General features: G+C 44.4%; 1 protein-coding gene across 30 annotated transcripts in view; it reads right to left on the reverse strand.

Annotated features, from left to right (window-relative positions):
* Window positions 1-12,224, reverse strand: part of LOC144124954 (CREB-regulated transcription coactivator 1-like) — a 67,287-nt gene that overhangs the window by 5,860 nt on the left and 49,203 nt on the right. For 12 of the 30 annotated variants that reach the window (XR_013313323.1, XR_013313327.1, XR_013313324.1 and 9 more), the window contains exons 12-13: window positions 8,465-8,749; window positions 3,620-3,875 (exon numbers count right to left, since the gene is read on the reverse strand). Coding sequence is in view for 22 of the 30 variants with exons in the window: in XM_077657936.1 (XP_077514062.1) it covers window positions 3,620-3,875; window positions 8,465-8,749 (541 nt within the window). In the remaining 8 variants the exon portion in view is untranslated. Of the gene's footprint in view, window positions 1-3,604; window positions 3,876-8,464; window positions 8,750-12,224 lie in introns of all 30 variants that reach the window. The other 18 variants (XR_013313325.1, XR_013313321.1, XR_013313320.1 and 15 more) reach the window with 3 other exon arrangements.

A 12,224-nucleotide genomic window follows, 5' to 3' on the forward strand; every position in this document is an offset into this window, starting at 1 on the left:
TAGGGACGAAACTCCAAGTGTTGACCACCACTGGCGACCTTCACAGAAATTTTGAAGCGGGAAGGCACTAATGATACTTTCATCTTCTGCATGTTTAAAGGCATAGACAGTGCAGTTGAGACTTCTCCACCATGGTTCAATAGTGACACTGTTGCCTCTATCGCTGGCAAAATGTCATACAGTGCAAGTGATGCTGACGAGGAAAAGAGACCAGGCACCATCGTTGTAAAAATTATGCGCACTCAAGACGTGCTTTGCCTGTTCGCCTGAATATCGGGCCTAACACAGCAGATGAGACCCGGTTTAAATGCGTTCAAGGCTGCAATACTAGCTGCGAGGTTGCCTCGGCAGCAGACATAAATAATGAATTTCTGTGGTCCTACGTAAATAAAAGCTTCTGCATATGCCTTCGTTCATGAAATACCTCAGGTATCATCTTCTACCACGTCAGTAGATATATTAAGCCGTTTTCGATTAGAGCGTACTGCTGCTTTGCACATGGTTTTCCCACAGTCCTGCGAGGTATACCTTAATTAGGTTTCACTGTACAGCTCTGTCCATTTATAACGTAACTGCTTATAATGCGCGACCGCATTATATGCGGCTTTTTGTGACAACCGCTTCGTCTCCCATAGAGTTCAATGTATTGGCGTACCGCTTAATACGCGGCAGTGTGTAACCGAGGACCTCATATAGTGCAGGTTCTGAAAAACCTGGCCGGCCTGGCGGCCCGTGTACCGGCGCGGGTCTGGGAGTACCGGCGGGCGCGAGGAGCGTGCTTCCCAGATTGTGCAAGAAGGGGCAACAGGTGAGACGGGGGAGTGTTGTCAGCGTGGTTCAAGGCAACGCTGAAGACAGGAGAGGATGGGAAAAAAGAATAGAAGTCGCAAAGCAGATGCTTTTCCTCTCACTCTCCAATGCGCCTCCATTGGGCACACTGATTGGACAAAACTTGAAAGCACGTGATGGCACGGCTAGACGAGCATGCTGGAGCGGCGGTGGCGGCGAGCGCGTACTGCGCGCACGTGCAGCAGAATCTTGTCACGCCTGAGCCCATGAGCGAGACATGTGTTGTTGCGTGTAGCGAAAAGCCGACAACGCAGGCAAGTCAGCTGACAACGTGAGCAAGTCTGCCAGCCTCTGCTGTCTTCAGTTCCAAAGCCAGGAAACGGCAAGCTTTCGAAACCAAGCAGAGAATTGTGAGGGACGTCAAGAGCGGTTTGAAAAAGGCTACGGTGGCAAAATAGTATGGTGTCGCCGACACTGCTGTGTCCGCCATTTGAAAGAACAGTGACAATTTGCGAACAACAGAACAACAGCAACAACCGCTACAGGAAGACTCCGCGTCGCTTGGAAGGAAGCATATTCGTGTGTCAAAGTACGAAGATGTCGCCGCTTTGTTGGAACGGTTTCGCGAGGTCTGGACCCAGAGCGTTTCTGTGAGTGGCTCGATATTGCAAGCCAAGGCCAGGTACCTTGCAAACGTTTTGGGGCATGATTGTTTCGACCCAATTGAACGGTTGTATTCAGCGTTTCAAGGACCGGCACGATAAGGTCATCGTCGCCGATCCCGACAGCGTTGAGTGTGAAGTAGCCGCCACAGATGACACTGTGGCAGCGGTGCGCGGTCGCGATGAGCCTCTATCCGAGGATGAGCCTGACGAAATGAGTGAAAGTGCAGCAGGAGTTTCGTGCAAAGACGCGCTCGACTGTTACAACAAACTGCACCTCTACTGCGTTCAGAGAAACCTCAGTGAGCAAGCGCTCTGTTTTTGAAGATGAAACCATTTGCAACACAGTTCAATCGCAGCACCAAATTAAAATAACGTCGTTCTTTCATTCACTACGACGCTTATAAATTTTTTTGTTGCCTTTGATTGAAGTGTTGTGCGTCTGATGCATCGTCAGGTGCACTTTGAAAGGTAGGCTGGCCATTCTGAAAATGCGAATGCATGGAAAAGCTGCGTTTTGGTTACAGTGCAGTACCGCTTATAATGCGGATTTTGCCGACTCCCGCGGTATGCGTTATAAGTGGTCTATGCTGTATAAGTTTTAAAAGGCTACCGCGTCAGCCTCACCAGAGACAATTACAAGCAGTGCAAGACCTTGATGCGGCTGTGAGAAAAAAGTATCAAGTAGTTCCATTCACATGCTAGGCTACCAAGATACAACAGCGGTGCGGGGGACTACCTCTTTTCTATCCAGACTCAATCTATTCTCTCTTATCTCTCTCACATGATAGACTACTTGCACCCTTCATTTACACAATATCTGCAATTTGCATGACCTTCAGATAGGTACAAATGCCACCAAAGCAGAAAAGCTTTTGTTTTGTGCAATAAAGGCAGAGACACTTTTGGGGCCTTCCTTGATTATCTACTGACAATCTCCTATTCAGCATCAAGAACTGTTTGGTGATAACTTTACATCTGCTGTTAAAAAAAAATGTGTATGTAGCTTAAAGAGATATTAAGGACCACTCCATTAGGTTCAGTTGTTAATAAAATTTGATAGCTGGGCCTTTGATGATTATGACCCTTGACATTTGCTCAGCAGCAAAAAACGCTTTCATTACAGAGAAACTTGAAGTTGGAATATATTTTGCCCCACTGCAGTTCCAAGCTCGTGATGTTGGGTGAAGACAACGAGGGTCATGGGTTTGCTTCGTCAAGTTTTCCATGTTTAATTCTTGCTTTCATCTTCCTTGTGCAAGAAAAAGTACATTAGTGGCGTGATGCAAATGTTACCTTGATATTCGCATGCACACTGCTTCATTTTCTGTTCTATTTGACAAAAATCTCACTTGGCATCACAGCAGTGTACTTATAGAAACCGCGGTGGCAGCACCACCTGTCCATTTCTGGATTTTCTTTTTTCAAGACATCAATGTTTTTCTTATCAAGACAGCAGCCTCTTTGCAAATGGGAAGCCATAATCCATTAATCTAGGCTAACTCCAATCTGCCCTTAGTGTCCTATTAAAGGAGTATAGACACCTAATTTTAGTGGCATGTTTTCTTCTCTACAATGATGCAGAAGACACTACTACGCATGAATCACCATGTGGTATTCGCCTACGACCGTTAAATAATTTATAACCGAATTTTTTCTGTCATGTTGTTTCGGTTTCGGTTTCAACAGCCGATCGATGGCTGTGACATCAAAGAGTGCTTTTGTGTCATGTGAAGCATCGAAAAACGTCCATATAATCGCTGCTTCATCGTTTTAATTTACTTCAGTGCTGAAGCCTTCCTCAAGAGCCGGAATGACAATGAAAGTGGAAGCAGCAATTATACTGCAGTTTTTCATGTCTCATGTGACCTGTAAGCACATGTTGACGTCACAGTCCTCATTCGGCTCTTGGAACTGAAACAAAACAGCACGAGAAAGAAATGCGATTATAAATTATTAAGCGGCCGTGGGAGAATACCAGGCGGTAATCTATGTATAATAATGCCTTATGCATCATTACAAACAAGAAAACAAGCACCTAAAAGCTGCACGTCTATACTCCTTTAGGAAACAAAACCATCACCAGCACACACTAATGAGTGCTATTGAAACCACAAGGCGCATGACACAGGCATGGCCTGTGCGCAGCTTACTTCCAGGTACAGCACCTGTAAGAATGATGTCAGGGATGCTGGTGGGAGTCTGAGGCGTCTGGGGAGCCCCACTCGAAGGACTGGCGGCTGTCTTTGCCGAGTACTGCAGGTCACCCGTGTAGTACAGCGAGTCGTGGGAGTAGGGCAGGGAGCAGCTCAACGCATCACCACCCATGCCTGATCCCGGGCCCATGTCAGCAAAGAACACACTGCCCCCCGAGGAGACACTGGTCGGGATACTTGGATTGCTGCAGTACCTGCCATCAGGCATCTGCATGTCCCACAAGTATGGGGTCAAAACCAACCCACTGTAACACTTGCTCCTAGGCCAAGGCACAGCTCATAACAAAGCAAATATGGAAGCAAGAAATAAAAAGAGAAACAGATTCGTGCGAAAGGAGCAAGCAACAGCTCTGTACAAATGCATGTTCAATCATTGGCTTGCACCACATCACTTTTAAGTTTACTTCCTTTTTTATATTCAGTGGATAAAAACTGGGCACTATGTTTGGCATTGAAAATCTGGTATGTACGTATACCCAATCAGCCGCAAACATCTTTGAGATGCCCTAAGTCTAAACATCTATGTCCTAGGGTAACACCTCTATGACATTCAATTTGCCACTGTTTCTTGAGAAAAAAAAACAGTAAATATACTCAAGACGCTACACCTATGTTAGTCGTACTGAAATCCAAGGGATGTAAGTGCAGTGTTCAACATCTACCCATTGACCTTCAGTCACACTTCTGAATGACTTGTAAACAAAATAGGTTTGACCCCACCAGCCTGTGCCTGTATCTTTTTTCCAGCAATTTCTTAACACTTCACAGAAAAACAGCCTTTGGGAGTAGCAATTCAAACAACTGATTAATGCTGACTGGCTGCTGGGCACTACTGAGATTTTTCAGTTGATCCCAGTCGGTTCAGACCCTGCTGATCTTGGACAGTTGCTCCCACATATGTGAACTAGGTATCTTTGCAACACTATCAATCTAAAGTACGTCGCATGGATGTATGGCATGGACGTGAATGAGAGGGCTATGCATACAAACCCAGGTTTGCTTCACCACATGATATGCAGTGAACAGAACACTGGCTTTCCCACATGACCATGGAATTTTGTTCAAAACAGGTGCACCAGACTGAAAGATACCGCCAAGCACGCCCCACGTTCCCCTTACCACACTGTTTTGCAGTATCTTCAGGTGGCCAGCGCTGCCAGCAAGTGTTCAAAACTGTGCTGTTCAAGACTGTGCAGCCGACCACTGCGCGAAGTGACGGCGGAAGCGCAGTTACGAAAAGCACCACATGCAGAGGCATGGCATGCCATTTCATATATCGAATGTTCCATTGCATGGGAGTTCGATGAAGCAAATAGTAACGCGATACTTTTGCATGGTGCTTTACAGCATTTTGCCCATTCGATATAAGCAACAATTCCATATATCCGGGAACCACTGTATATTTGCAAATGACCTGTAAGTGACAGGTTATCTGCACAGAGGCAACGTCTACAAAATCAATTTTATTCCCTTACTTCATCTCTTTCCAGTCTTTCATCACATGAATTACTATCTGTACTTGGCTGCCCACTCTTGTACAAATTCACTGTTGGTCTACACTCAGTTTCACACCTCCCATCTAAAATGCACAATCCTGGTAAAGCAGGGCAGATAATGTGGGATGGCACCAAGTTCGAAAATGCTAATGTCAGATGAACAACTCCTGGCTTCAAATGGGAACTTTTCAAGCTTGTTCTGAAGAGAGGCAATGTACACTGGACGACTTGCGTAAAGCTGGCTTTACTATCGTCAAGAAATGAAAAAAGCACCTAAGATGGCATTAAGATATGTGCCCATGCCCATACTGCACCTTAAGCTCTTTCGCTGCCAAGCTGCATGTTTAACTCGACAGTTCTAATAATTACTTTTGTGCAAAAATCGGGAATGTCTCCTGTACCCAACCACAAAGGACCCTAAATTTAGATACAGCAGAGCTCACTTTTAGCAAACATGACTGTCCACACTATTTGTTCTTTGCACAGTGAGACCCCGTTATAGCAAACTGGTAAAAAATTGTAAAATAGTTTGACATAGGCGAAATTAGTAATATATAATATTGCCATAAACTCATGCTGAATCAGCTACATTTAGCCACCCAAGGAACAGCAATAGGGAGAGACGTTTTCTGTAGTTTTAGCACCATTTCGAAGCCGGTCGCGGCAATTGCGGAGGCTGCAAAAAAAAAAAAAACAAGCAGCAAACACCAAGCAGGCTGACTTCTTCGCACAGCACTGCACCACATGGCGGTGGCAGGTCAAACACCAGACAGAGTGGCTTCCTCATATTACAGCAGTGTCGCATAAAAAATCTGATGGCAGGATGAAAGCTATTGTCGTTTTCACTACCTCCACTCCATGAAAGTCAACATGAGCAGAGGATGACTGCTGGAAACCTACAACAACTGACCGTGTCGCTAGTTCCGGAGCACTACTGATGGCTGCGAGAGGCACAAAGTGGTGCTGACTGCTTGGCTACCAGCTGTTTTCGCCACTATGTCTTCTGTGGAGCTGCTGGCAAATGCGAGATAAAGTGTGAACTGAGGCCCAAATGCCTGCCGCGCCACCACTAGTCAGCCGTTAGTGAGGCAAAGCCTGCCGCCAGCCATCTGAGCGGGCACAGCTTGGCGCTCGGCAGTTCGATATAATCAGTTTTATGGCAAACCGCCTTCGATATGCAAAGTAAGAAATGCATGTGCCTGTTAAAAATATTTAGGAACAGTTTGATAAGTAAATAAATCATAATATTGGTGTTAGCTATAACGAGGTTTGAATGTATGCCAGTGTTCACACTCTAAATGAACTAAGCATAACATATAGCACTCACGTAAGGAAAACTTTAATCATAAACTTTTATGTTACAACATGCACAAACCAAAAATCAACCCACTAAAATTTTGGCACTTGTTAGTGTCTTTTTGCGTCACTGCCCATTTCTGCTTTAAATAATGTGAGCAGCGCATGCATCAAGATCAACAAGCCTATCAGTACCTTAAGGCATGCATGCCTGCTGAATTTACCAATCAGAGCAGTGGGCCATTTGAACCTACCAATGAGTTAACGTTTTCACATGCAAATTTATTTGTTTTTTCATTAACAGTGTTCCAGTGCTGTCATGTTACTGTATGCGCTGAGTAGTGATAGCTAGAAGAGCGTGCTAGCGGAAGAGCGTGCCACTGCTATGTGCAAGTGCAGAAGCAAGTATTAACGGTTTGCAGAAAATGTATCGTGTTGTCGAAGGTTTAGTCTGAGCCTTATAAGCCAAACTTCGGGCCCAATAAAGGCCAAGGGACACTTGCAGTCACAATGGCAGAAGGCAAAAGTTGCCATGTGGTGCAGCTGGCTGTCTGCTTTTGGCCACGGGCCATGCTGCTATAGCAGATTTAGTTACATAGTCCTTCAAGTTTCTCCATCTGCATAATGTTTCATCTCGCTTTGAAGGAACTGCTGATTGGCGCATAAGCACAAGTGATAACCTAGCAATGAGGAATGCATTATTTCTTGCAGTTCAGCGAAGGTGCGCAGTACAATGGAGGGCCTTCTGTCAACAAAAAGAACGGAAGGCAGCATTGTGCAGCCATGAATGACTGATTCCTCTTTTCTTCCATGCCACGCGGCCATTTTTCTATGCTTAGCACTGCCTACGCCTGCAGGAGTGGGCTGCATTTTCCTCTCTATTCTTTGCTTCTGAATCATAACAGTAACTCAACTGCACAGTGGAAGTCATGGCAGTAATCCCTGCATTTTCCCAGAGAACACACACACCAAAGTGTGCCACTCAATTTGCTGTCACAATGTGCAAGTAATCCACTGAGCTAAACAAAGCAAGAAGAGAGAAGCCATAAATGTGGTCAAGCCCATGCCAGCACCGCTTCCAATGCTGCGCTGACCGTACGAGAAGTTCCTCAAATGCAAGGATGTATGCAAGGAAGGGGAGGAAGATAGCATCAATTTCTGCTGCAGCATACTAAAGTCACAAGTGCTTCAAGTGGTGTGAAGTTGGTCTTAGACACACAGCATCTGGTGGTCAGAAGAACAGCCCCCATCAAATGCTTGCTTTATCTTTAACGATGCTAATTCGCACCAAGAGGCATTTAATTAATGCTTTCAGGCACGAGCAGACACGCTGCAGTTTGCTTGAAGGTTCACTCAGCTGTGACATCAGTACAAAGTGCACTGCACGAAGCATGCAATCTATGCCACCAGGTGGCATCATCCACAACATGCCTCCACCGATGCCTCTATTTGTGCAAATGCTATGCAGCCCTCTGCTAATGCCACAAGGGGAAATTAATGTCCACTGCCATGCACCATCACTCCATTACCCCTAAACACTTTCAACAACTATACTCCGGGACAACTTTTTCTGGTAATGGAGCAGAAGCAATACAGCCGAAACATGCCCTCTATTTCTACGCAGCACAATGCAGACCCTGCTTGCAGTTATTAGTTTCCTCTTAAAACATAGCATATTGTTAATATTCATTATTTAAGGCGTATTTCTAACACAAATGCCCACTTTCAATGTTGGAAATCATGGAAAAATAGTTTTCTTGATGAAAACAAATATTCTAGACAAGTTTAGTTAAAAGAAGCTTCAAAAGGTGGAGCAAACTGCTACTGCGACGGAATGAAGTTACCATGGGGAGGGCAAATGAGAAGGCAGCCAGGCGTACTGGCGTGACGCTGAACTATGTGTTGGAAGGACACAGTTACAGATGCTCCACACCGCAGCCTTCCCTCCATTGCCAAGAAAAGCTGTCGTTGAGTACAAGGGTGTGCCAATGGCACTGGTTCTCACCACAAAGTAGGGGCTCTGCGTTTGGGCTGCAGAGGGTGAAGTGGAGTCATCCGTGCTGCCGGCTGCCACACGGAACTGCTCCATCTGCTGCTGCAAGGGGGATGTGCTACCCAGGGCAGAGCCCGTCCGGTAGCCACCAGCCCCATAGGGGCTGCCCACCGCACTCGGAGACGAAACGGGGGATGGTGCGCCATGCGACACAGGGGACGCAGGAGCACTACCCGACCGCTCGGAAGGCGGCGCGCCACCCTGGTACAATTGCCGCGGCCTTGGACTCGGCGCCTGCTGCGCAGAAGACAAAACCACACGCTGGTCTCCTTGCCACATAACACTCTCACGGCTGCGTTACGTACGGTCTTGTACATAAACACCCTCAAAAGCACAACAGCAGCCTCACCACATTTTCCACGAGCATAATGGCTAAAAACTAACATTATGGGTGATACAGGGAGACTAGGCAGCATGAGGGTTGGAAGCATGAATACCAACAACGCAATTTTCACAAAGTGCAACCAAATACCAATGGTGCCATGAAATATGTGCATGTAGAGATTTGAGTACAAGCACCAATACATTTACAGCTCATGTGCACACTTCAGAAAAGTATAGTTTATTGTACCAGACCACCAGCACAGCAAGCGGTATCCAACAATGCAATCTTGCAGGAATGTGCAGTGCCACTTTGCTAACAGATGCACTGAGAGGCGAGTTACTGCTAGTTAGTATACTTAAGAATCATCAAGTAACTGCATGAAAACGAAGAACAATGGAAGAGATGAGAACACCTAAGCTGAGCTGTGCTATGCCTGTGGTTTCCATGTGTTTTTTACCATTCGCATTTATTTGCGCAGTCTTTCAAACAGGAGTTACCATTAGCATTTCCAAGTTGTTCAGCACTCAGGTTGTAATAAGAGAGGACATGGCAAAGTAAATAGAGTAGATGCAAAGGATGTTATTGTAGCTACATGTGGGATAAAATCACCTATCTCTTGTGATGGCTTTTGATGCTAGAAACCAAAAGTTTAGGTTTCAAGATATCTGGTGAACACATAACAAAGTCTTTCCAACGTCTTTATTCACTTTGCACCTTAACTAAGAGAACTTATAATGACAAGCATGACAGCAATGCAGAAGGAATATTGAAATTCTTCCCTGGATACAGGCAACAAGTCAGCTCCGATGCATTATCTGCCAGAACATATCTCCCAGAGCAAGAGCTGTTTTGTCAATCATGAGCCAGAGCCAGCTGATATGCCTTGATTAAGAAAAGTAGGGCTCAAATTAACACTGGCTATCTGTTCATCTAGTTTTAAGGTGCTCCATGTATGAACTAGGGCAGATTTAAATGAGCAGCAGGTTGTACTTTTACCCCCAGTTTTGAACCCTAGCCATTGTGCTACCTCTCCTCTACCAAATCAACATAGCAGCATATGCATGAAATTACAACAGTAGAGTCAACTGGGCTTGCTAGCATGGAGACATCTTATGCATTTCCGGGGTGTGCAAAGTTGAAAACAAAGTTGAAAACATATTCATTTTCTATGTTTTTCTCTTTAGTTTTATTATAGAGAGGTTATTTCAGACTGTTTTTTGTTAACGCTTAAGAGAGCTATATATTCTGCTTTCGTTCTGATAAAGTTCAGTTGCATGCAATTAAATGGACTTTCTAATTACTTTTATCGACAACATTTTTCTTGGCATCAATCGAAAGTTCCTTGCCTAAATAAATGAATACCCGGAGGTGGTACTTAGAGACACAGCAGAACAGTTTAAAACCTGATTTTTTTTCACATAGTAGTCTCGTTTTCTCCTCGTAGGCAGCATTTACAAACCCTGACATTGGGGACACAATATACAGTTAGTATTATAATTCAATGCAACTCTAGGGACATGACGACTGCCTCACCGCTTAGGCAACATGCACTGGCAATAATGAGTGTGACATTAAGCAAGATGCATAATTTTATTAAACCTACAGTTGAGAGCACTAAGGTGGTTTTAAAAATACTGTCAACAAAATAAAACTGTTGACATCTATCAGAGATACTAGCAACCACTTTTGCCAGTAGCAACGCTGTCAATAGCAGTACCACTGGCAGCAGAGCAGCAGCCTGCCTTTCTGAAAATGTTGGAAGAGATGATGACGCAGCATGATTAAACCATTCAAGAAACCGTGATTAGTTGCAAGAGAAAAAAATTGGGGCGTCTGAAATTTTTCCCCGGCAAAAATAGCAAACCAACGCCATGTATAGTGCTAAGACCTATTCATAAAGCGTAGTATATCAACTTCATGTGATGTAGACACATAATTTGGAGAGCCACAATGTTTTAACATGGCATGATGCAACCGTTGGCTCTCGCCAACCTTTCTTTGTCAATTTAAAATACAAATTGCTCTCAAAACCTTGAGTTCTACCGTCAATACTGTCACCATAGTAAAAGATATACAAAAACATGCCAATAACCAATCCAAGCCTTGTTATCATGACCCCTCCAAATGGAAGACGAATTGTGGACAAATTTTGGGGTGATGTACTTATGTCAATGCACTGTGACCTCATTATTGCAGAGACTCATTGTTCATACAGCAGCTAGGCCAAAAGTGGGTACAGCCTATGGGAGGCCTTTGTATTTTTGTCATGTTCACCTAGCATTTACATGAAGTTAATATATAACAAAAGCATCTGCATCTAATGTATCAGCACCCAATACAAAGTGTGCAGATGCCTATGCATTTTTGTTTTACTAATGTGAATGGCACTGGTACCTGCAGATCCTCAAAAACACATCAAAAAGGAATACAGTAGGTATGGCTAGACTGAAGGTCAGTGCCTGAGATTGCAAGTATATCATTTTCACCTAGAAAATTGATTGGAAAAGCAAGAAAATAACGTAAAGCCAATTAAAATACAGCAATGCCCTCACAGAAACCAGCAACTGTGCCCCATCAAGTGAATTCTTCACCAGCCCCGACTGATCCCTCACTGTCATGCACAACTGTACTTGACAACAGAAGAGGAATGCAGCAAGTGCTGCCGTCATATGAGAATGTGAAGTGCTGCGTGCATCACAGATACTGTGGTGACATCTGTTCACAAATACTGTAATGAAAGACTGATAAACTGACTTGTGGTCAATTAGTTTCGTTTTCGTTTGTTCTCTTCAACTCACCATGAGCTACTAAGTTTAAACCTTAAATTTAAGCGCAAGTATAAAAGGGGGAGAAAATCGGCGACTTCATTTGCGATTGTCTTAGCAATACAGTAACTTTTTCGTGCAGAAAAGCAGTGTTGGCATTGTTTGCCAAGGATAACTTATCTGTGTAGCATTGCTTCCTTCCTCCATTAATATTTCTCTTCAGTGTCCCTTCAACAAATGGAAGCAGACATACTGCTTCCTGTCCTTTTGTGTACTGAACCCCCAAGTGCCCCAGTGGTGGCATCCCCTTTCACAGTGGAATTTCATGTCCAAATGTCAACATAGTATACACAAAACATGCTTCTATTTACTGTGGCAGATGTACAAATTGGCTTCCAGCACCAGCAACAAGAAATGAAAATTGAGAGCAATCAGAAATTTTCCTACTCTGATATCTAATTGCATTTGGCACTAGTGGACAACTTCAAAGAAGACACAGTGTGTTGGATTTCAGCTGAGAGTGTGCAGTAATAGTTGAAATCGGACTATTTCATCATGAATCCCAAGGTCGCAGGTTCGATACTCGCCACAGCGGCTGTATTTTGATAGAGGTGAAATGCCT

Source organism: Amblyomma americanum, chromosome 3 (assembly GCF_052857255.1).
Source record: "Amblyomma americanum isolate KBUSLIRL-KWMA chromosome 3, ASM5285725v1, whole genome shotgun sequence".
NCBI classification, from domain to species: Eukaryota; Metazoa; Arthropoda; class Arachnida; order Ixodida; family Ixodidae; genus Amblyomma; species Amblyomma americanum.